The following is a 26,150-nucleotide window of genomic DNA, read 5'->3' as shown; positions in this document are numbered from 1 at the left end:
ACTTTCTGCTCTGCAAGAATAAGATGCACAGAATAATACAAAAATGTATACAAACCTTCGAAAGAAAACTTTTTTTTTTTTTACCAAGAACATTATATGCAGCTAAGTGGTTATTTACATTTGAAAGCAGCCTTCATTTTCCAATGACTATTCACAGAATGTCTGTGGTGTGATAAACACCATACCACAGCCCCAGAAACAGGCATGATGGATGAAGTTCCTGCCAGTGGAGGAAGAACTATTCAATACAGTAACCTAAGTAGTTATGCTATATGACAAGACACACAATAACATAAGTAGACAAATCACAACTATAGGTGATGTAAAGTACTATTAAAAAATAAAGTAACATGACAATGACAAGGAACAACGGGGCAGAAAGGGGCTATTTTAGAAAAGGGGGCAGGAAAGTTTTCTCTGAAAAGGTGGCAATTAAACCTGAAGGATGAAAAAGGATAAGTTACACTGAGAATCAGAAGAAAAATGGTCGAATAAACAATAAGAGGAAATCACTGTGCCTGGAATATGTATTTCTTAGAAAAATTTGTAGCGTCACACATAAACATTAAAAAAAAAAACCCAGAAAATGTTTAATTTTTTTACTCATAAAATACCAAATAACCAACAATGGTACTAAGCCAAATGGGAAGTTTCAACAAATTTCAAAGGAATTTAAAGATAAATTGTAAAAGTTAAAAATTAAGCATACATACATATTTGAAAATTCCAAAAGGCACTCCTAAGTCTTGAATTATGGAAGAAACCATAATAGAAATTATGAAATTTAGAAATAAACTATCATAAAATAATAGCATCTCAAAACACAGGGTAATTTGTTCATGAATTTACAGCATTTATTTTAAAAAACAGACAAGTCAATTATTTAACTTGCAAGTCTGAAAAATAAAACAGCAATCCTAAAAATGAAAAATCAGAAAAAAAGCAATAGCATTAAAGGTGGAAGTTGATGAAGTAATAAACAAAGCTAGTCAAAACGAAAACTAATAAAATAATCATGTCTAGTAAGACTAATAAAGAAAAAGAGAAAAAAATAACTAAATAATATTAAAGAGAAAGGATACACAGCTTCAGTACAAGATTGAAAAAATAATATAGCAGGGCTTATGAATGCTTCTTTAAATATCAAAACACAACAAAATGGATAACTTATAAAATCAGGAGGGCTTCCCTCGTGGCGCAGTAGTTAGGAGTCCGCCTGCCGATGCAGGAGACACGGCTTCGTATCCCGGTCCAGGAAGATCCCACGTGCCGCGGAGCGGCTAGGTCCGTGAGCCATGGCCGCTGAGCCTGCGCGTCCGGAGCCTGTGCTCCGCAACAGAAGAGGCCACAACAGTAAGAGGCCGGCGTATCGCAAAAAAAAAAAAAAAAATCAGGAATAATTACCAAACTGACTTAAAAAATAAAAAGGTTATATTGATATAAACCAAAAAATACTGAAGAAGTTGAAACTCTCAGCCACCAAGAAGACAACAGGTACCAATGATTACATGAGTGAATTTTAACACACATTCAAGAAATAAACAATCCTTCTCTTAAACAGCCAGGGAAGAGAAAAAGAAGGAATCTATCTAATTCATTTTATGAGATTAATGTAACCTTGCTTTCAAAACCAAAAAAGGTAATGCAAAGAACATACAACTGGTCTCAATCATAAACATAAATATAAACATACTAAAGAAAAGACAAGGAAATTAATTCAGCAATGTACAAAAAAATAATATATTATGGCCAAATAAAGCTCTCAGGAATGAATGCAAGGAGAGCTCAGAATCTACTGATAGAGTCAAATGTATTTAAATATTTAAAGAGAAAGACAGCAGCAAGAATATTTGATAAATTTCACAACCCATTCATCGTTTTTTAAAAAATCAACCTCTCTTGGCAACCCACAAATAGAAGGCAATATTCTCTATCTGATAAAGGATAGCACTCAAAACCAGGAGCAAACACCAAACCATAAGGTTAACACTTTAGAAGCATTTCTATAAATATCAGAGTAAAACAAGGATTCTTGCTATCTTTGCTTATATTCAACATTGCATTTGAGTTTCTAGCCAGTGCAATAAAACCACAACAAAAGAAGAACTATAAGAAAAGAAATTAAATTGCCATTAATTTCAAATGATATGATTAGCTACACAGTAGACAATATGTCAGTAAAGCTACTAATAAATTATAAGAGCTAATAAGATCATTAAGCAAAAATGCTGGATAAAAGAGCCACATACAAAACCAACTGCACTCCTGTATACTACAAATAACCAATCAGAGTTGCAATAAAAGAAAATATCCCCCACAAACAATTAAAAAGAAAAACCATAAGGTACCAAGGAATAAGTCTAAGATGTACGAGATTGTTATAAGACAATTATAAAACATTATTGAAGAACATTAGAAAACACCTTCTCTTCAAATTAATCTACATATCTAATACAATTACAATCAAAATGCCCGCAGAATTTTTCATGGAACATGACAAGAGACTTTCATTATCATTTACCAAATTATAATGAAAGCTCTAATAATGGAGACAACATGTTATCAGTTCAGGGATAGACAAACAGATCAAAGCACATAGAACTCAGACAGATATCATGCAACACTGTAAAGCAGAAATGGCATTTAAACCAGAGGGAAAAGAAGAAATTATTCAGAAAGGATGCTGAGGCAACTCATCAGTCACATAAGAAATAACTTAAGACTCCTTCCTCCTGCCAGTAAAAAAGTTAAATTCCTGGAAGAAAACTCAAATAATCCAGTATTTTTAAATGAGCAAAATTTATAAACAGGCCATCTGTATAGGCACAAATGAAAACTGCCAGCAAATCTGTGAAAAGATGTTCAAATTCACTAATAGGAAATGCAAATAAACATAAAAATGAGTTAACACTTAATTCTCATCAGCTTGGCAAAAATTAAAAAGAATTATAACCACTATTAACGGTAGGAATGCGGGGAAAAGGGCCACTCTCAGCCATTTTGCTGACAGAAACGTGGAGAGTCAGAACCATTTGGAAAAATAATCTGGTAACATCTATTATAATAAAAGATCTGTCCATGGTAATAAAAGATTAAGTTGGAACAACATCAGCTAGTTGGAGGAATTTCCAGAAAGTATTGATGAGAGAAGAAAGCAAGATGCAGAAATGTATATACAATGTCATCAGTTTTTATTAAAATAAAAACATACCAAAAAAAGCCCCTATATATATATATATATATATATATATATACACACACAAAGGTATATATATTAATAGTTTATATGTATCTGTCCAGGATAATTAAGAGCACAAAGAAAAATATAAAGGGATATCCCAGGCTGTTTACACTCATTCTTTTTACTTTAGGGAGTAGGGGTAGTGACTGATGGTGAAAAGAACAGAGGGGAAGAAACAGGGAAAAAATGAGCCAAGCAAATAAATAAAGATGCATTTAAAAAAAGAGGCTGCTTGTACAAGCATTTATGATAGGAACACATTTAGTTATGCATTTATTTAAATTAAATGTAAAAGATACTTTTTATACTAAATGCAAATGTTAAAAGAAAACAACCATATGAGAAAAAAAATTAGTTAAACATTGGATCAAAACAATGCATCAGGGTCTTCCCTGGTGGCATAGTGGTTAACAATCCGCCTGCCAGTGCAGGGGACACAGGCTTGAGCCCTGGTCCAGGAAGATCCCACATGCTGCGGAGCAACTAAGCCCGTGTGGCACAACTACTGAGCCTGCGCTCTAGAGCCCGTGAGCCACAACTACTGAGCCCACACGCCACAACTACTGAAGCCCACACACCTAGAGCCCGTGCTCCACAGCAAGAAAAGCCACCACAATGAGAAGACCATGCACCACGACGAAGAGTAGCCCCTGCTCGCTGCAACTGGAGAAAGCCCGTGCGCAGCAACAAAGACCCAACGCAGCCAAAAATATAAATAAATAAATAGATAAATTTATTTTAAAAACCAATGCATCAGTACGGTCACTACTTAAAGAATTCAACAAATATTTATTAAGAGCCTACTATGTTAAATGCTAGAAATAAAAAATTCTCCAAACAAGTACAATTAAAAGCAACAATACATCAAGAAGTGGTAATTAACAGTAATAATCTGAGACTAAAAACCTCACCTCACATAGTATATATTACCAGAAACTGAACAGTGAAAAGAAAAAAAGCCATCTTTGCAGAAGAAGGAGAAAAATAGTCAATGGGATTAAGGTTCATTAAAAGAATAAAAATCGTGACTCAAAATAAGGCCCAAATTTCTTCTACACACACAGTTTCACCCCCTAAAGAACGAACACTAGAGCATAAGTTTTTGACTTTTCCCTTGCTACGCACGTTCTCCTACAGAGTAGTACATATGTGGTTTTTCTGGTGTGATATTCAGTGCTTTCAGCCCCTTGTTAATCTGGGGCCCTGTGTGTCACCCTGCCTGGGTCACTCTCTGCCTATTATACTGTACCTGGTCACCTAAGCCTGACAAAGGACTGAATTCTACAGCTCATATCCCAACAATTGCAAAACTGAGGCGCCTCCTCCGAGCTTTCCTTGTGCTTTCCTCAGAACTTGTGTTTTACTTTTAAACTCTCCTTTACTTGTAAATTCCACTGTTTTTTCTCAACGTCCAGGGAGGCTATTGGTATGTTCAATGTGAGGGTGATTTAATGTGCACTTAAAAAAAAGTATCTAATAATATCAATCGGGAAAGGGAAGCTTATACTATGAAGTAAATATGTGAAAATGTGGGGCATACCTACAAAAGTTTTGTAATTCATCCTTGGAAAGGTAAGTGAAGGGAGTCTAAAATCTAGCAGACTCAGAAAGGCCTCCATAATTCCGAATCAAGTAGGGGAGTCTCTAAAGGAAGAGCGGGAGAAAGGGTTAAGGAGGCCATGTTAAAACATTTAGCGGACTAGGATCTCCTCTGAACTGGCTCAGAAGTCTCAAGGGAGATGGTAAAGCTATTAAGAGGACATTAGGAAAACATGCTTGGCTTCAGTGGAAGCTTCTCCCTTAATGAGTCCACTCTAAATACATTAATGAACAGTACCCAAGGCTTTTCTTAGTTGAAGTAGCCGTATCAGTCAGCATCTCTGGAGCCACAATGACATTTCTGGGAAGGAACGAATAGCTATTTGTTCATTAGGTTTTTCACAATTGACATAGATGCCAAAAGATGAAGGAAAATACTGGGGGAAATAAATCTATCAGTTAATTTTTCTGTATATGGCCTTATTTTATTGACAAGACTCACATAATCTGGTTTTCTATCAGAGCACAGACTGAAAATCACTGAGCCTAGCTCCCACATTACACTGAATTCCTCACTTAGACTTCACTATCTTCTATTAAGATTCCATGCCCTGCCTGCCCCATTCTCCACGAAACAGTTTTAAACCTTAAGGAACCTGATTCACTTTGGGTTATATGCAAGCATGGAATATTCTTGGTGGGGGAAGATCAGGGAACTAGTATTTTAATATGCTACAAAATGCTCTGAAAAACATATACAAATATACACCCAGCATTTATCTCATGTTTTTCATTTTATGGAATTCAATTGAACAAATAACATTCAATTTATAAGAAAGAGCTAATAAGAAAAACAAGTCAGGAATTCCCAAGATGCCATAGTCAAGAGTTAGAAATGTTACCTAAGATTTATGTAAATTCTGTACCTGCAAAAGAGTTCTGATTTGGGCTTACCGTCTAATAAATACCTCTTTCATGTCCGTTCCTACCTCATGCCGCTAAATTTAACTAATCAAAGTTACCTTACTATCAAGTGTCTGATCAAAAGGAATTTGTAATACGATAAATGTACCCTAATGTTAAACAAACACTTTATTGTTTTCACACTGGTTCAACAAGGAAAGACTGATGGTTACAGGCTTAATATTTGAATGCAATTAGTAAAAGTTCAGAGAACAACCATTCAAAATTTAAAAGAGCTATATGAGTGGTGCTGGGAAAATTGGACAGCTACCTGTAAAAGAATGAAATTTGAACATTCTCTAACACCATACACAAAAATAAACTCAAAATGGATTAAAGACCTAAATGTATTGGGTTGACCAAAAAGTGCATTTGTTTTTTTCCGTAAGATGGCTCCAGTAGCACTTAGTTGTCTTTAACTTCATTCGGAACAATTTTGTTAGATTGTATTGTGACAGCTGTCATATCAGTGTGAATTTTAAAACAAACTTACCAAAACTGGTGAATTTTTGTGTAGCCATTTTAATATTGAAGATGGAAGAAAAAAAACAATGTTTTCGGCCTATTATGATTTATTATTTCAAGAAAGGTAAAAATGCAACCGAAACACAGAAAAAGATTTGTACAGTGTATGGACAAGGCACTGTGACTAAGTGAACATGTCCAAAGTGGTTTGCGAAGTTTCGTGCTGGAGATTTCTCACTGGTCAATGCTCCAGGGTCGGGTAGACCAGTTGAAGTTGATAGCGATCAAATAGAGACATTTATAGAGAACAATCAACGTTACACCACATGGGAGATAGCTCACATTTTCAAAATATCCAAATCAAGCGATGAAAATCATTTGCACCAGCTTGGTTATGTTAATCGCTTTGATGTTTGGGTTCCACATAAGCTAAGCAAAAAAAACCTTCTTGACCATATTTCCCCATGCGATTCTCTACTTAAACATAACGAAAATGTTCCGTTTTTAAAACAAATTGTGATGGGCGATGAAAAGTGGATACTGTACAACAATGTGGAACGGAAAAGATGGTGGGGCAAGTGAAATGAACCACCACCAGCCACACCAAAGGCCGGTCTTCATCCAAAGAAGGTGAAGTTGTGTACATGGTGAGAATGGAAGGGAGTCCTCTAATATGAGCTTTTTCCGGAAAACCAAACGATTAATTCCAAAAAGTACTGCTCCCAATTAGACCAACTGAAAGCAGCACTCGACGAAAAGCGTCTGGAATTAGTCAACAGAAAACGCATAATCTTCCATCAGGATACCGCAAGACAACATGTTTCTTTGATGACCAGGCAAAAACTGTTACAGCTTGGCTGGGAAGTTCTGATTCATCTGCCGTATTCACCAGACATTGCACCTTCCGATTGCCATTTATTTCGGTCTTTACAGAATTCTCTTAATGGAAAAAATGCCAATTTTCTGGAAGACTGTAAAAAACACCTGGAACAGTTCTTTGCTCAAAAAGATAAAACGTTTTAGGAAGATGGAATTATGAAGCTGCATGAAAAAATGGCAGAAGGTAGTGGAACAAAATGGTGAATCCGTTGTTCAATAAAGTTCTTGGTGAAAATGAAAAATGTGTCTTTCATTTTTACTTTAAAAACCAAAGGAACTGTTTGGTCAACCCAAAAGGAACAGATACTCTAAAATTCCTGAGGAAAACTTTGGCAGTACACTCTTTCACATAAATCACAGCAATATTTTTTTGGATCTGCCTCCTAGAGTAATGGAAATAAAAGCAAAAATAAACTAATGGGACCTAATTAAACTTAAAAGCTTTTGCACAACAAAGGAAACCATAAACAAAACAAAAATATGACCTATGGAATGGGAAAAAATATTTGCAAAGGATGCGACCGAAAGGGGATTATTTTCCAAAATATACAAACTGCTCATACAGCTCAATATCCAAAAAACAAACAACCCAATCAAAAACTGGGCAGAAGCCCTAAAGAGACATTTCTCCAAGGAAGACAAACAGATTACCTACAGACACATGAAAAGATGCTTAACAACACTAATTATTAGAGAAATGCAAATCAAAACTTCAACGAGGGACTCCCTGGTGGCGCAGTGGTTGAGAGTCTGCCTGCCGATGCAGGGGATACAGGTTCGTGCCCTGGTCTGGGAGGACCCCACATGCCGCAGAGCAGCTGGGCCCGTGAGCCATGGCCGCTGAGCCTGCGCGTCCGGAGCCTGTGTTCCGCAACAGGAGAGGCCACAACAGTGAGAGGCCCGCGTACCGCAAAAAAAAACAAAACAAAACTACAATGAGGTATCACCTCATCCCGGTCAGAATGGCCATCATCAAAAAGTCTACAAATAATAAATGCTGGATAGAATGTGGAGAAAAGGGAACACTCCTACATTGTTGGTGGGAATGTAAATTGGTACCGCCACTATGAAGAACAGTATGGAGGTTCCTTAAAAAACTAAAAGTAGCATTACCATATGGTCCAACAATGCCACTCTTTCCATATATCTGGAAAAGACAAAAACTCTAATTTGAAAAGATACATGCACCCCAATGTTCAAAGCAGCATTATTTACAATAGCCAAGACATGGAAGCAATCTAAATGTCCATCAATAGAGAAATGGATAAAGAAGATGTGGTACATATATACAATGGAATATTACTCAACCATAAAGAAGAATGAAATAATGCCATTTGCAGCAAAATGGATGGAACTAAAGATTATCGTACTAAGTGAAGTAAGTCTGAGAAAGACAAATATCACCTGATATCACTTATATGTGGAATCTAAAAAAGAAAAATGATACAAATGAATTTACAAAACAGAAATAGACTCACTGACATAGAAAACAAACTTATGTTTACCAAAGGGGAAAGGGGGCAGAAGACGGATAAATTAGGAGTTTCGAATTAACAGATACACAGTACTATATACAAAATAGATAAACAACAAAGTCCTGCTGTATAGCACAGGGAACTATATTCAATATCTTGCAATAACCTATAATGGAAAATAATCTGAAAAAAATACATATATATATATATATATATATATATAACTGAATCACTTTGCTGTACACCAGAAACTAACAGAACATTGTAAATCAACTATACCTTAGTTAAAAATATATAGAGAGATTTTTTAAAAGGTATGTGAAAAGAATATTATTGCACAACTAATAAAACATTCATCTCTCTAAAGAGACCTTTACTGAGAAATGAAAACAATGTTGTTTAAAATGTGATATATGAGTTCATAAGGCCAGGGAAGGCCCTCACCAAGTTAAGAAAATCTGACGTTCATGTGCCAGCAGTAGCACATAAGTAGTTGAGCTTCACCAAGGGAAGTGGATTCCAGAGCATGTGCTTAGCCCTTTTGCTTAGACCAGGAAGAAAGAAAAGAAGGAGAAGAAAAAAAGGAACAGAAAAGAGTGAACAATTCTTTAAAAACTCTAAACAAGAAAAGGAGAGTGGCTTTCCCTCAACCAATTTCCAATGACTAATACTGTGATTTTCATTAAATGGGAACAAATAAAGCTCCGAGGACCTAAGAACCTCATTAGATCACTAAAAAGAAGCAAGTTTTATTAGCCAAAACCACAGATTGACACCCTGTAATACATTATACCTAGAAATCTCCAACATTCTGGAATTCTTAATGATTACTGCTAATTAAGAGATTATGACTTTTGAATGTCATAATTTTCACTAACACTGAATTATACATTTTAGGGAGGCAGGAGAACATAGTGGCTAAAAGTCCAGGCCTACTTACTCACCTACAGATTCAATTTTTCACCATAGCCAGAAACAAAATATATAAATTACTATTATCATACAGTATAGATACAGCCATAAGTATTTTTTAATATCAAAAAGAAAGCAAAGTATTTTCTCTCCTTAAACGTGACCCTTCCAGAATAGTCTAAGCCACTTAACTTGTGAGTAGGAAAACGCATCAGGCTAAATTAATCCTTTCCAGTTTCCATTGCACTGTTTAATCCAAAACCACCTATTAAAAGCATATAGGTCACCACTTATATTAAAGTGACAAAATATGAAATTAAACATTTCTTATCAATAGTGATCCTCTATTGTACTGTCAGAGATGGAATTCCAAATCATTGCTCAAGCTTTTAGTCAAATTGACAATTACAATGCAAATATTCAGGCTCTGGTTTCTCGAGAATAGGGGTGGGAAGCAATCTTCCTCTCCCTCTTTCTTTGTAATTTTGTGCATCCTGCAAAGAGAATAGAATATAAGCATGGAAAACTTCTCTAATTCTCTCTCGCAAAAAAGAACAATTGTCATTTCAGTACTATTCTTATGCTCACCAGATGCAATGTGCTTTGAGAACAAATGTATAAAAATCAAGGTTTAAAAAAAAGGCTACCCACATGCTGTATCTAATTATTCAACAAAGTATCCTCTTCAAAGTAATTACCAACTAACAAGGGTATGCTTCCTTTTGTGAAATGGAATTTTAGAAAGATCTGCTTTTGTTTTCTGTCAGCTTACATTATAATTTCAGGTTTGCAATTTTTGTTCCTAATTTTCAACTGGCATGTCTCCTAATACTTAAAAAAATTTTTAATCTGTCAATTTAAAAGGGTTAATGATCTTCAAGCACACATAAGTGCATCTGTAGAACATCACTTTTAGAGAAAACCACTTTGTAAAAGAAAAAAACGTTCATTTTGTTTTTAAATCTTTTGGTTTTCTTGCTGTTTCTAATTTTTTACACTTTATAAATCTAAGAAACATTTAAAAGGAATCACAAGTTTTCTAGGACAGTTATAAAACATAAACAATATAATGAGAATTCACAAACCTATACCAATAATAATGAATGAATGAATGAGTGGAGAAAAAGACAAGCCCTTCCTGACAGTAGGAATCCAACTAATAAATGTGAAAGGAATGACAGAATATTTTTTAAATCACTGTTTAGTATCACCTATAGCAGTAACTGTTTCACAAAAGAATCATCAATAGCTGCTAAAATTTGTAGGTGAAAATTTGATGAGAAATAAGCAATTTTCAAGTTTTAAAGAGCCTCCCCATAAGACAAATAATTTAAAGGCATAATACAGTAACTTCACAGTAGAGAAGCCTGGCAAGCAACACCTTAACCAATGTGCAGTTTTTACCAGTATTGGGACAAATCAACACTACATGCCCCCTGATACGATATCCTGGGAAAAACGCAACAATTCTCTGGGTTTCCTGCCAAAAGCCTATAACCTAATCTAGTCATGAGGAAAAAAATCAACAAACCTAAAACAAAAGACATTCTACAAAATAACTGGCTAGTACTCTGCAAAACTGTCAAGGTCATGAATGACAAAGAAAAACTGAAAACCTGTTCCAGATTAAAGGAGACTAAAGAGACATGATGGTCAAATGCTATATGTAATCCTGTATTGTATCTTGGACCAGAAAAGAACTTTAAGTGGCAAAATTAGAATAAAACCTATAGGTTGGAGGGTGCTTCAAGATGGTGGAGGAGTAAGACATGGAGATCACCTTCCTCCCCAAAAATACATCAAAAGTACATCTACATGTGGAACAACTTCTACAGAACACCTACTGAACACTGGCAGAAGACCTCAGACTTCCCAAAAGGCAAGAAACTCCCCACATACCTGGGTAGGGCAAAAGGAAAAACAGAGACAAAAGAATAGGGATGGGACCTGCACCAGTGGGAGGGAGCTGTGAAGGAGGAAAGGTTTCCACACACGAGGAAGCCCCTTCACTGGCAGAGACAGGGGGTGGGCGGGGAAGCTTTGGAGCCACAGAGGAGAGCGCAGCAACAGGGGAGCAAGGGGCAAAGCAGAGAGATTCCCGCACAGAGGTTCGGTGCCGACCAGCACCCACCAGCCCGAGGCTTGTCTGTTCACCCGCCGGGGCGGGTGAGGGTTAGGAGCTGAGGCTCGGGCTTCGGAGGTCAGACGGCAAGGAGAGGACTGGGGTTGGCTGCATAAACACAGCCTGAAGGGGGCTAGTGTGCCACAGCTAGCCGAGAGGCAGTCCAGGAAAAAGCCTGGAACTATCTACGAGTCAAGAGACCATCGTTTCGGGGCGCGAGAGGAAAGGGGATTCAGAGCACCGCCTAAACAATCTTCGGAGACAGGCACGAGCCACAGCTATCAGGCAGACCCCAGAGACGGGCATGAAACGCTAAGGCTGCTGCTGCAGCCACCACGAACCCGTGTGCGAGCACAGGTCACTAACCACATCCCTCCTCCTTGGAGCCTATGCAGCCCGCCACTGCCAGGGTTCCGTGATCCAGGGACAGCTTCCCTGGGAGAACACACAGCATGCCCCAGGCTCTGCAATGTCATGCCAGCCTCTACCGCCACAGGCTCGCCCCGCATTCCATACCCCTCCCTCCTCCCGGCCTAAGTGAGCCAGAGGCCCCTAATCAGCTGCTACTTTAATCCCCTCCTGTGTGGGCAGGGAACAGACACCCTTAGGCAACCTACACACAGAGGTGAGGCCAAAACCGAAGCTGAACCCCAGGAGCTGTGCAAACAAAGAAGAGAAAGGGAAGTTACTCTGTGAAGCCTCAGGAGCAGTGGATTAAATCCCCAGAGTCAACTTGATGTACCCTGCATCTGTGGAATACCTGAATAGACAACGAGTCATCCCAAAAGTGAGGCAGTGGACTTTGGGAGCAACTGTAGACTTGGGGTTTGCTGTCTGTGACTGCCTTGTTTCTGATTTTTATGTTTGTCTTAGTATAGTTTTTAGCACTTGATATCATTGGTGGATTTGTTTATTGGTTTCGTTGCTCTCTTCTTCTTTCTTTACTTCTTAATTTTTTATGTTAATAATTATTTTACTTTAATTATTTTATTTTTTTAATTATTTTATTTTTTCTTTCTGTTTTTCTCCCTCTTCTTCTGAGCCGTGTGGTAGACAGGGTCTTGGTGCTCCAAACTGCTGTCAGGCCTGAGCCTCTGAGGTGGGAGAGCCAAGTTGAGGACACTGGACCACGAGAGACCTCCAGACCCCATGTAATATCAATCGGCAAGAGCTCTCCCAGAGATCTCCATCTCAATGCTAAGACCCAGCTCTACTCAAGAGCCAGCAAGCTCCAGTGCTGGACACCCCATGCCAAACAACTAGCAAGATAGGAGCACAACCCCACCCATTAGCAGAGAGTCTGCCTAAAATCATACCAAGTTCACAGACACCCCAAAACACACCACCGGATGTGGTCCCGTCCACCAGAAAGACAAGATGGAGCCCAACCCAACAGAACACAGGCACCAGTCCCCTCCACCAGGAAGCCTACACAAGCCCCTGAACCAACCTTAGCCACTGGGGGCAGACACCAATAACAACGGGAACTATGAACCTGTAGACTGAGAAAAGGAGACACAAAACACACTAAGTTAAGCAAACTGAGAAGACAGAGAAACACATAGCAGAAGGAGGAGCAAGGTAAAAACCCACCAAACAAAAAACAATAAAAATCTCAAATAAACAACCTAAACTTATACCTAAAGCAATTAGAGAGAGAACAAAAAAACCCCAAAATTAGCAGAAGGAAAGAAATCAGAAAGATCAGAACAGAAATAAATGAAAAAGAAATGAAGGAAACAATAGCAAAGATCAATAAAACTAAAAGCTGGTTTTTTGAGAAGATAAACAAAATAACCATTTTGTTTATAATAACCAATATAAACATTGATAACCATTAGCCAGACTCATCAAGAAAAAAAGGGACAAGACTCAAATCAACAGAATTAGAAATGAAAAAGGAGAAGAAACAACTGACACTGCAGAAATACAAAGGATCGTGAGAGATTACTACAAGCAACTCTATGCCAATAAAATGGACAACCTGGAAGAAATGGACAAATTCTTAGAAAAGCACAACGTGCCAAGACTGAATCAGGAAGAAATAGAAAATATGAACAGACCAATCACAAGCACTGAAATTGAAACTGTGATTAAGAATCTTCCAACAAGCAAAAGCCCAGGACGAGATGGCTTTACAGGCGAATTCTATCAAACATTTAGAGAAGACCTATCACCTTTCCTTCTCAAACTCTTCCAAAATATAGCAGAGGGAGGAACACTCCCAAACTCATTCTACGAGGCCACCATCACCCTGATACCAAAATCAGACAAAGATCTCACAAAAAAAGAAAACTACAGACCAGTATCACTGATGAATATCGATGAAAAAATCCTCAACAAAAAATCCCCACGTTAAAAGGATCCTACACCATGATCAAGTAGGGTTTATCCAAGGAATGCAAGGATTCTTCAATATAGGCAAATCAATCAATGTGATAAACCATATTAACAAACCGAAGGAGAAAAACCATATGATCATCTCAATAGATGCAGAAAAAGCTTGACAAAATTCAACACCCATTTATGATAAAAACGCTCCAGAAAGTAGGCATAGAGGGAACTTTCCTCAACATAATAAAGGCCATATATGACAAACCCACAGGCAACATCGTTCTCAATGGTGAAAAACTGAAACCATTTCCTTTAATATCAGGAACAAGACATGGTTGCTCACTCTTACCACTATTATTCAGCATAGTTTTAGAAGTTTTAGCCACAGCAGTCAGAGAAGAAAAAAGAAATAAAAGGAATCCAAATGGGAAAAGAAGAAGTAAAACCGTCACTGTTTGCAGATGACATGATACTATACATAGAGAATCCTAAAGATGCTACCAGAAAATTACTAGAGCTAATCAATGAATTTGGTAAAGTAGCAGGATACAAAATGAATGCACAGAAATCTCTTGCATTCCTATACACCAATGATGAAAAATCTGAAAGTGAAATTAAGGAAATACTCCCATTCACCACTGCAACAAGAAGAATAAAATACCTAGGAATAAACCTACCTAAGGAGACAAAAGACCTGTATGCAGAAAACTTTAAGACACTGATGAAAGAAATTAAAGATGATACAACAGATGGAGAGATATACCATGTTCTTGGATTGGAAGAATCAACATTGTGAAAATAACTATACTACCCAAAGCAATCTACAGATTCAGTGCAATCCCTATCAAACTACCACTGGCAGTTTTCACAGAACTAGAACAAACAATTTCACAACTTGTATGCAAACAAAAAAGACCCCGAACAGTCAAAGCAATCTTGAGAAAGAAAAAAGGAGCTGGAGGAATCAGGCTCCCAGACTTCAGACTATACTACAAAGCTACAGTAATCAAGACAATATGGTGCTGGCACAAAAACAGAAACACAGATCAATGGAACAGGATAGAAAGCCCAGAGATAAACCAACACACATATGGTCACCTTATCTTTGAAAGGAGGCAAGAATATACAATGTAGAAAAGACAGCCTCTTCAATAAGTGGTGCTGGGAAAACTGGGCAGCTATATGTAAAAGAATGAAATTAGAACACGACCTAAGACCACATACAAAAATAAGCTCAAAATGGATTAAAGACCTAAATATAAGGCCAGACATTATAAAACTCGTAGAGGAAAACGTAGGCAGAACACTCTATGACATAAATCACAGCAAGATCCTTTTTGACCCACCTCTTAGGCAAATGGAAAAAAATAAACAAATGGGACCTAGTGAAACTTACAAGCTTCTGCACAGCAAAGGAAACCATAAACAAGACAAAAAGACAACCCTCAGAATGAGAGAAACATTTGCAAACAAAGCAACTGACAAAGGATTATTCTCCAAAATTTACAAGCAGCTCATGCAGCTCAAGATCAAAAAAACAAACAACCCAATCCAAAAATGGGCAGAAGACCTAAACTGACATTTCTCCAAAGAAGATATACAGATTGCCAACAAACACATGAAAGGATGTTCAACATCACTAATCATTAGAGAAATGCACATCAAAACCACAATGAGGTATCACCTCACAACAGTAAGAATGGCCATCATCAAAAAATCTACAAACAGTAAATCCTGGAGAGGGTGTGGAAGAAAGCAAACCCTCTTGCACTGTTGGTGGGAATGTAAATTGATACAGCCACTATGGAGAGTAGTATGGAGGTTCCTTAAAAAACTTAAAATAGAACTATCATGTGACCCAGCAATCCCACTACTGGGCATATACCCTGAGAAAACCATAATTCAAAAAGAGACATGTACCACAATGTTACTGCAGCACTATTTACAATAGCCAGGACATGGAAGCAACCCAAATGTCCATCAACAGATGAATGAATAAAGATATGGCACATATATACAATGGAATATTACTCAGCCATAAAAAGAAACAAAATTGAGTTATTTGTAGTGAGGTGGATGGACATAGAGTCTCTCATACAGAGTGAAGTAAGTCAGAAAGAGAAAAACAAATACCATATGCTAACACATATATGTGGAAACTAAAAAAAAGAAGAAAAAGAAGGGTTCTGATGAACCTAGGGGTAGGACAGGAATAAAGACACAGACATACAGAATGGACTTGAGGATATGGGGAGGTGGAAGGGTAAGATGGGATGAAGTGAGAGAGTTGCATTGACATATATACACTACCAAATGTAAAACAGATAGCTAACGGGAATCAGCCACATAGCACAGGGAGATCAGCTCTGTGCTTTGTGACCACCTAGAGGGATGGGATAGGGAGGGTGGGGTGGGGAGACTCAAGAGGGAGGGGATATGGAGATATATGTATACATATAGTTGACTCACCCTGTTATACAGCAGAAACTAACACAACATTGTAAAGCAATTATACTCCAATAAAGATGTAAAATAAAAAATTTTTAAAAAACCTATAGGTTAAATCACAGTATTGACCCAATGTTAATTTCCTGTGACTACAGAAGAGAATGTACACACCATATTATTTAGATTTAAAAGTATTTACATCATGTCAACAACTAGCTCAAAAAAATTTTTAGATACACATATATATGGAGATACATATATAAAACAATAAAGCAAGTCTGGTAAAATATGAATACTGGGGGAATCGAGGTAAAGGATATACAGAAATTCTTTGTTCTAATTATTCAACTTCTTCATAAGTGTAAAATTTCGAAATAAACAGGTTACCTAAAGTGTAAGTAACCTCCGTTTTGAATTGGTTTGATGATAGTCTAGGCCAGGGATCTGCAAACTTTTTCTATAAAGGACCAGTCAATACTAATTTTAAGCTTTGTGCGCCATATGGTCTTTTTCACAACATCTCAACTCTGCCAACGGTGTGTCCCAAAAGCACCCACAGACAAACTGAAAATGAATGGGAGTGGCTGTGTTTCAATAAAACTTTATTTACAAAAATCGGCAATGGGACAGATTCAGCCCATAGGCCAGTTTGTTTACCCCTAGTCTAGTTCACACCAAAGAAAATTAATCCAAATAATTATACTTCCAGTTAACATGTATTCAGCACATGCTAGACACTACGTTAAGTGCTTTACCCACATTAACTTATTTACCCCTGCACCAATGTGATCAAGTAAATACTATTATTATTTCCATTTTCCACAGAGGAAATGGGCCTAGAAGTGAAGGAACTTGCCCAAGGTCACACAGCCAGTAAGGCGTAGACTCTGGGTTTGAACCAGGTAGGCTTGTCTTCACACAATGAACTATAACCAATATGCTATACTTCTACAGACTGAACTATACTTTCACATGCAACAACTAAAGAATTATAACGATTTTAACAATAGCTAAATAACCACCAAAACTCAAGATTTACATTCCGAGAAGGTATTTTTCACAAACCTCCTGTAGCTGCAAAGAAATAAGTCCCAGTTGATCCTGCCGTCTTTCCACCAGCTCTCTTTCTGTACGCATCTCTCTTTCTATTTCTTGAAGCCGTCGCTCTACCCGATCTGAAACCTTAACATGAATAAAGAGAAAAGTGAGATTACAGAACTGTTAGGCAAAAAAAAGACTAAAACTGAAGAGATATTTTACGCCAGATACACTATCGCCTAAAGCATTTAAGATTGGCTTATTTGTAGAATCCTTTTTTAATGACACTATTATAAAACAGGTCACAAAAAAATTGAAAGTTGCAATAGTAAACAGTCATTAGTCTCCAATTGATCCAAATCTGGATCCCAATAAAGGACTTAAATTTTCCAAAGTAGAATATAATATGTCAAAAGATCAGAGTTAAAAGTAATAAACTAGAAAATAGTGCCCTCTGGTGAGTTAGAAGAAAAATACCAATTTTGCCTACAACTGCATTTATTACTCTATTAATGATAAACTGTTCTATCTATTTAGTTCTTTTTCATTTTAATTATCTATGAGCGTGACCTGCCTAGGAAGGTTTTGATATTTATATGCATCAAATAATTGAAAGGGCTTGTCAATCTTTGCTACTATGATCTGCTAAAAATAAACCAGCTGTAAAAGATCAAAAACTAAAGTCAAACTGCAAAGTGTTTAATTGGGACTCTCTAAAATAAACATGAAAGAATTTTCTCTCTGATGCGAGATCTTCCTTGCTAAAAGCTGTGCAAATGCAAACACACTTCAGAAGCATCACTATACAGTCCCCTAAATAAAATATACACTATTTGACTATTTGTGTATATTTCACAGAGGAGGTACAGTAGATAGAAGAGAAGCAATAAATACAGCCCTGTTATAAGAAATCTTTTGCCATAAATTCTATAGAGTCAAGAAAGGTCCTGGTCACAAGGGATCTTACTGGGGCAATAGGAATGTTCTAAACTGGATTATGGTGATAGCTGCACAACCCAGTACTTCACTAAAAATCACTGAATTTTACACTTAAAGCAGATTAATTTTGTGGTAAATTACACCTCAAGTCAGGTTGTTTTTTAAAAAGACACTGGTAAACATAAGTTTAATTAGTCAATAAAGGCTGAGCAAAAATATTCCATCAAAAAATTAGCAGTTAACATTTAAGACTGGTAAGTCTTGGGTTTCCAACTTCGAGTGCTGAAAAACAATGAAGATGTTTACTATGACATTCACAGTGCCTTATTACTAAAACTTCAAAATAGCCTTCAGCATCAAGCTTCTAATTTATCCTAACAATCAACCCTAATATCCCAACAATTTATTACTGCATCTGAAATAAAGGCAGTACCTGCTGTTATAGAAAACATTATAAATAAATACTGAAAAATAAAAAGTTGTTACTTCATTCCATTTTTACAAAATGGAAATATATTTATCGTTCACTCAATATAAAAAGTAATAGCAACACTTATCAAAAATAAATAACAGGGAACCACCTCAAGCACACTAGGATGGCTATTAACAAAAAACAGAAAACAAGTGCTGGGGAGGCTGCAGGGGAACTGAAACCCTGGTGCACTGGTGGTGGTTTGTAAAAGTGGGCGGCCGCTATGGAAAAGAGTGTGGTAGTTCCTTAAAAAATAAAAACAAAGGTACCATATGATCCAGCAATTCCATTTCTAGGCACATGCCTAAAAGAACTGAAATCAGGGTCTCAAAGAGATATATGCGCACACCCATGTTCAAAGCAGCATCATCCACAATAGCCAAAATGCGGAAGCAACTCAAGTGTCCATTGACAGATAAATGGATAAACCAAATGTGGTTTATACATACAATGGAATATTATCGAGCCTTAAAAAGGAAGACATCCCTACACTTGCTACAACATGAATGAATCTTGAAGGCCTTATGCTAAGTGAGATAAGCCAATCACAAAAAGACAAATACTGTATCATTCCACTTATATCAGGTATGTAGAATAGTCATATCCATAGAAACAGAAAATAGAATGGTAGTTGCCAGAGGCTGGGGGAAGGGGGAATAGGTAGTTGTTTAATGGGTGCAGTTTTGTAAGATTAAAAGAGTTCTGTATTTGGTTGCACAACCACATGAAGGTACATAACACTACTAAACTGAACACTTAAAAATGGGTAAGATGGTAAATTTTAGGTTATATGTATTTCACAACAATTAAAAATAAACAAACAAATATAGAATAAAAAATTTTTTTAATCTGCTAATACCACCTAGCACGAAAAAAATAATGCTAAGTACTTTGTTGTATACTTCCAGAAATTTTTCTATGCATATGTGTATGACCAGTCAAACACATATCAATTTCATTTAAATTTTTAAACAAAAATTGGGTGTTATACATAGTATTTTATAGATTTTTTCAGTATATATATATATATTTTTTTTTTTCCATATTTTTTTTCCCCACAGATCACAGACAACTTTCCATGACAACAAATCTACATCCTCATTTTTAGCAAAGGCATAGTTCTCTGTAATTGATTAAAATAATTCCCTGTTGATAATGGGATAACAATTAATATTTATTTTTAAATATTAACATCTCAGTGATGAGATGTTACTTCCATGATTAGGTTATAAAAATTCTAACTTTCAATCCTGCTAGCATGTTCTCTCTTGCCTTCTCACTTGCTTGCTCTAATGAAGCAAGCTGCCATGTTGTGAGATGCTCTTTGGAGAAACCATGTGTCAAAGAAACAAAAGAGGCCTCTGACCAACAGGTCATGATGCTTGATGCTTCAGTCCATTAACCTACAAGGAACTGAATGAGCGAGGAAGCAGATCCATTCTAGTCAAGGCTTGAGATGACTGCAGCCTGTGAGAGACCCAGAGCCAAACAACCCAGCTAAGCCACGCCTGCATTCCTAACCCACAGAAACTGTGAAATAATAAAAGTTTTAAGCCACTGAGTTTGGGGAGATTTGTTATGCAGCCATAAATGACTAATGCAATTTTAAATTGGTTTTCAAATAAATCCTCACCCAAGAAATAAAAAATCTGATGAAGAAAAATATATATATATTCTCCACTCCATCCACAAAATGTCTATCCATTTCATAGAATTTTGTTCTTCATTTCAAACTATTACAGCTCCCCATTTCTTCCATGGTAAAGGAATTTTAACTAGACAGGTGGCTACAAAATATAATCAATACATTTTCTGGCCTCTTCAGCTACTAGCTGGCCATGTGACTTAAATTTTGGTAAATGGGATACATGCATAAGTGTTGTGACAACTTCAAGAAATTATCCATAAAGGATAGCGCATAGGCGCCTTTTGCTCTCATACTCATTCCTTCCTCTGTCTTGCTGCCTAGTACACAGATGCCATCTCCGACCATAAATTTGAGACCATAACAGCAGGAAAAACAAAAAGAGCATGACAGGAAGAGCCTGAAACTATTATATACTGTAGATCAGTACACACCATGTGGAACCCTGAACTCCCTACTTAAGACTTTCCCACAGGAGAGAAATAACTTAGTCTTTTTTTCCCAATCACTATTATTTGGGGTTTTCAGTTATTTACGGCTGATCTTCACTGATTAGCCGTAAATAAGATCAGTGAAACTGATCTTCACTGACAAAGAGAAGCACTTAGTGGAAGGCAAAATGCTAAGCAAATACAACTACTGCCTTATACAACCATCGGAACATGGGAAAATAGTCATATCCTGCTCTGTTTCAGTCAAGCCTGAAGAAAACTATAATAAAATGAATAGGCACTATAGCTAGTCAGTATTGAGGAAAAATAAAACAGATACACAAACTAGCATGATTGAAAATGAATAAACACAGGAAGTATTTTATGAATTTCAACAGTGGTAGAATTATAATCTGGTGGCCTGTAAGGCCACCAAATTATCTTTATCGACCCAATCATCCAGACAGATCAATATGCTCAAAGTACTTTCCTTTTCCTACTGCTAATACACTGATTTACCCAACTCCAACTAAGTCAGCAACAGCCAAAGATCTAAAATACACATTTCTATAACTCCAGTTTTCTCTTTATCTATTCTTTCTCGTCTATGTCTACATTACATTCTGTATCAGTTAGGGTACAGTCTAGGCTCTCTCAAAAAGATCAAACATACATCAGCTAAAATAAGATTAGTATTACATGCGTGCTCTCTCATCTTACAGCCCAGAAGAAAGCAGGACAAGCTGGCAGGCCACTCTGCTCCCTAAGGTCATTCAGAGGTCCAGGTTTCTTCCATCTCTTGTTCCACCACCCCTAGGTAGTTATCCTCACCTGCCTGGTTTAAGTTGGGTTAGTGCTACATCCCCATTTCAACCCACATAAGGAGAAAGAAAGTCTCAGACAAGTGGCTTTGTTACAAGGAGACAACCCAGAACTTGCATGTACCACTTTTACTCACACTTAGTCACATGGTCACGACTTAGCCACACAGGAAAACTGAGACATGTCATCTCTACCTGAGTAATCACATGTCTAGATAAAACTGCCAGGGGTGTGGAGAGGGCTGATAAGGGAAGGAAGATGCAGATCTGATACTAAAGGAAAGAAGAAACTCAATACAACGGGCCGATGAGAACTAACATAACTTCAACACACATATTATAATTTTAAGGTAAGCCACTTTTCATCCTTTTTTGGAAAAGAGTAAGATAAATGCTAATTCTCAGATGAAAGTATTAAAAAGAAGACATTTAAAATACTAATTATAAAATTGAGCAGTATGTAACAAATTACAAATGCACATAGACTTTAACCTTGTAAATCCACTACTAGAAATTTATTCTACCAATTTAATTTCCCATGTGAAAAATGGTACATGTACAAGATCAATAATTGCAGTGCTGTGTATAAAAGAAAAGATTTAAACCACCGAAATGTCCATCAATATAAGACTGGTTAAATAAATTTTGGGATATTCATTCAATAGAATGCTTTAAATATTTTTAAAAAAAGGAATTAGGAAGCTCATGAGAGGCTAATATGGAACAATCTCAAATCTCAAAAATACATTAAGTGAAAAAGGCAATATACAGAACAGTGTATTTATTAGGCTAACTGCTAACAAATAACAAAAAAGGGAGAGCAGGAGAGGCCTCTCTCAGGGTAGTAACATTCAACAGGAGCCTTGAATGACAAAAGGGAGCTAGCCATGCAAAAAATTGGGGAAATAAAAGTGAAGCCAGTGCAAAGACCGTAAGGTAGGAATGAGTTTGGCAAATTCAAGGAACATAGAAAAAGCCAGATAATGCAGGCAGTATAGGCTATGCTAAGGAATTTGAAAAAGAAAAAGCTCAGGTAGGATTTTAAAAAGCATGGGAGTAATTCACTGTGATGACAATTTTTAAAAATCACTTGCGGGAATTCCCTGGCAGGCCAGTGGTTAGGACTCTGCGCTCTCACTTCTGAGGGCCCAGGTTCAATCCCTGGTCAGGGAACTAAAATCCCAAAGTCTGTGTGGTGCAGCCAAAACATAAAAAATAAAATGAAAAATAATAAAATAAAGTAAAAATCACTTGGTAACTGTCAGCACAGATATGGGCAATTGTAGGAGGTAAGAGACCAAGTTCAATGCAGTCTACTGCAGTGAACTCAAAAAAAGTGACTGAACAGAAGTATTAAGCAGATACAGATGCAATTGAGCAAGATTTCAGAAATAAAAAGGACAAGATTTGATAATGGATTGGAAGTGTGGTATGTAGAAAAAGATGTGGAGTGAATCCTAGGTGACCACTGGATGGATTGTGATGCCCTTTCCTGAGACAGGGAAGACCAAAGCAAGAGCAAGTAAAAACAGTTCTAAACAGAATGGCATGGACTTTGTACCTAAGGACACAGCATATATTTGCAACTTTTGAATGATAAGATAATTCCCAATAATAAAAATTATTTTAAGGACTGCATTTATTATTGCCTCCTCACATTTACTTTCTATTTGTAAGACCTAAGGGAAAAATATTAACAACATCACCCAATACTAAAAAATTCGTTTTTATCAGAGTATGTACCAATCAATCAAATTTACTACTAAGATATCAAAAAGTCCTGAATCTCTAAATTTACTTATAAAAAGAGCAAAATAGGGACTTTCCTGGTGGCGCAGTGGTTGAGAATCCGTCTCCCAATGCAGGGGACATGGGTTCAAGCTCTGGCCCGGGAAGATACTACATGCCGCAGAGCAACTAAGCCCATGCGCTACAGCTCCCGGGCCTGAGCTCTGCAGCCCACAAGCCACAACTACTGAGCCCATGTGCTGCAGCTCCCGGGCCTGAGCTCTGCAGCCCACAAGCCACAACTACTGAGCCCACATGCTGCAGCTCCCGGGCCTGAGCTCTGCAGCCCACAAGCCACAAATACTGAGCCCACGTGCTGCAGCTCCCGGGCCTGAGCTCTGCAGCCCACAAGCCACAAATACTGAGCCCACGTGCTGCAGCTCCCGGGCCTGAGCTCTGCAGCCCACAAGCCACAACTACTGAACCCACGTACTGCAACTACTGAAGCCGCATGCCTAGAGCCAGTGCTCCGCAACAACAGGCCCATGCACTGTGGCGGAAGAGTGGTCACCACTCGCCGCAACTGGAGAGAGCTTGCATGCAGCAACGGAGATCCAACACAGCCAAAAATAAATAAATATATTTATTAAATAAATTAATTAAATAAATTAAAATAGCAAAATAACAGACTAAAAATTAGAATACCTTTAAAGTTAGCATTTAATGAAAGGAGGTGAAACAAAAGCAAAAGCATTCTGTTTATAGGATTGTATTCTGGCTTTTCAATATGTTGATTCCTCAGATCTTTAATAATATCTGCTGGTTTAAAATACATTCCAGGGCTTCCCTGGTGGCGCAGTGGTTGAGAGTCCGCCTGCCGATGCAGGGGACACGGGTTCGTGCCCCGGTCTGGGAAGATCCCACATGCCGCAGAGCGGCTGGGCCCGTGAGCCACGGCTGCTGAGCCTGCGCGTCCGGAGCCTGTGCTCCGCAATGGGAGAGGCCACAACAGCGAGGGGCCCGCGTACCGCCAAAAAAAAAAAAAAAAATCCATTCCAGTAAGTATTTGTTACTTATCCTGCTGTTGTAATCTGTGCAATAACTATCTGACTAAACACAGTGTTGAGAAAGTTTTTAGAGTCAATTTATGATCAACTCTTCCAGAAGTAGCTGGATCCACGTTTACATTTTTAATTTAAATAGTGACCCTCCTACAGAAATCAAAATAAAATTGTCTTTTTCTTCCATAAATAATCAAACTTAATATGCACTCATATCACACTCAAGCGGGTAAAGCCTAGACAACTAATAGACTAAAATTTCCCCTGTGGTATGAGGCGCACAAAATATTGTTTATTATCACAACTGTTAACAGAAAATATTTTCCATAGCATCATGCTATAAATAATATCTCCCTTCCAATGGGCAGTTTGAAAAAAGACCAAACAAAATTATGATTCCCAAAGGATTAACAAATTAAATCTTGGCATGTTTGATAGGAATACTTTTTGGCTCTCAAAGAAAAATGTGTTCTATAAACTTTCAAGATGTATTTTAGTTACTGAGAAAACGCATGATAAACAACTGCAATCTCAGAATAATGCACAATAATTCTGATTAACAGGAGTTACCAAAAGAAAGTGAAATTGGTGGGAGATAGGAGCAGTCATTCATTTTTCTTTATATATTTGTACAATATTTAAAAGTTTGCCGCAGCGAATGTGCATCACTTTGGTAATTTTATTTTAAACTTAAACCTGGAGGGGGGAACACAGCTGCAGCCTCTGAGAAGTTTAATGCTCAAACAACAAAACTGCATCTTCCCTGACAACATGCTATCATGAATTCACAATATGTCAAACAGTTATAAAATGTTAATGTTGACTTCAGTTGGAATAAGTGAGTCACAATATCTATACTAAGCCTTGCACAGATTGAAAGTAAACACCATGAGGCCTTCAGAAGACCTTCTAAAATTCCACAATATTATTTTTAAGTTTTGCATTAGGCAATTGTTTCTTAATCAGAACTACATACACCCATGTGAGGTTTGACATGCTCTCTGTACAGTTATGAGACAACCCTACTTTGAAAGCAAATTACAGAAAGCACAAAACAAGGTGTAACATCACAACTTGATGCGAGGAACTAGCAGATGAACAATTCAACCAAGTGCACAGTTAGGTGTGTATGATTTTCCAGGTTTTGACAACATAAAAAGATGTGCCCTGATGAGCTGGGCCCACTGGACAGTTGAGTAAACAAGCAAGTTGTATAAACGAATTACACCAAAGAACTGAGCACTACTGAGGTATGACATCTATGGAAGAGCTGTGCAATCACAGCTTTTATCTGATATGGGATAATTCTTGATGCACAGTAATGATGAGAGAACTCAGGCTTTCTTTGAATTCAGCTGCTAAGACTGAACACAGCGGTTATATTTTAGACCCACATTAATACTCTAGACTATATAGACAGTACTTGCTAATTTTACTTGCTATATGAAAGAAATATAAATGAAGTAGCTCAGGTTGTCTTGTAAAAATGGCAAAAGGTGAAACTTATAAAATGTAATGTGCATTATGCAAATTAGCATTTAAAACTCCCCAAACTCAAACTATCCCATCTATCTAACAATGTCAAAAACCAGCATGACCACTGGATATGTCCACGGCTTAGTCAGATCTATAAGGAT

The 26,150-nt window shown here is 37.3% G+C and overlaps 1 protein-coding gene across 1 annotated transcript in view; it reads right to left on the bottom strand.

The window, feature by feature from the left end:
• The window catches only part of CEP128 (centrosomal protein 128), a 424,502-nt gene that overhangs the window by 343,489 nt on the left and 54,863 nt on the right, over nt 1–26,150 (bottom strand). Inside the window, exon 9 of the mRNA XM_060166154.1 lies at nt 17,444–17,560. Within this exon, the coding sequence (XP_060022137.1) occupies nt 17,444–17,560 (117 nt within the window). The remainder of the gene's footprint in view (nt 1–17,443; nt 17,561–26,150) is intronic.

The sequence above is a fragment of the Lagenorhynchus albirostris genome, chromosome 1 (assembly GCF_949774975.1).
Source record: "Lagenorhynchus albirostris chromosome 1, mLagAlb1.1, whole genome shotgun sequence".
Lineage (NCBI taxonomy): Eukaryota > Metazoa > Chordata > Mammalia > Artiodactyla > Delphinidae > Lagenorhynchus > Lagenorhynchus albirostris.
This window is presented reverse-complemented; position numbering and strand designations above follow the sequence as displayed.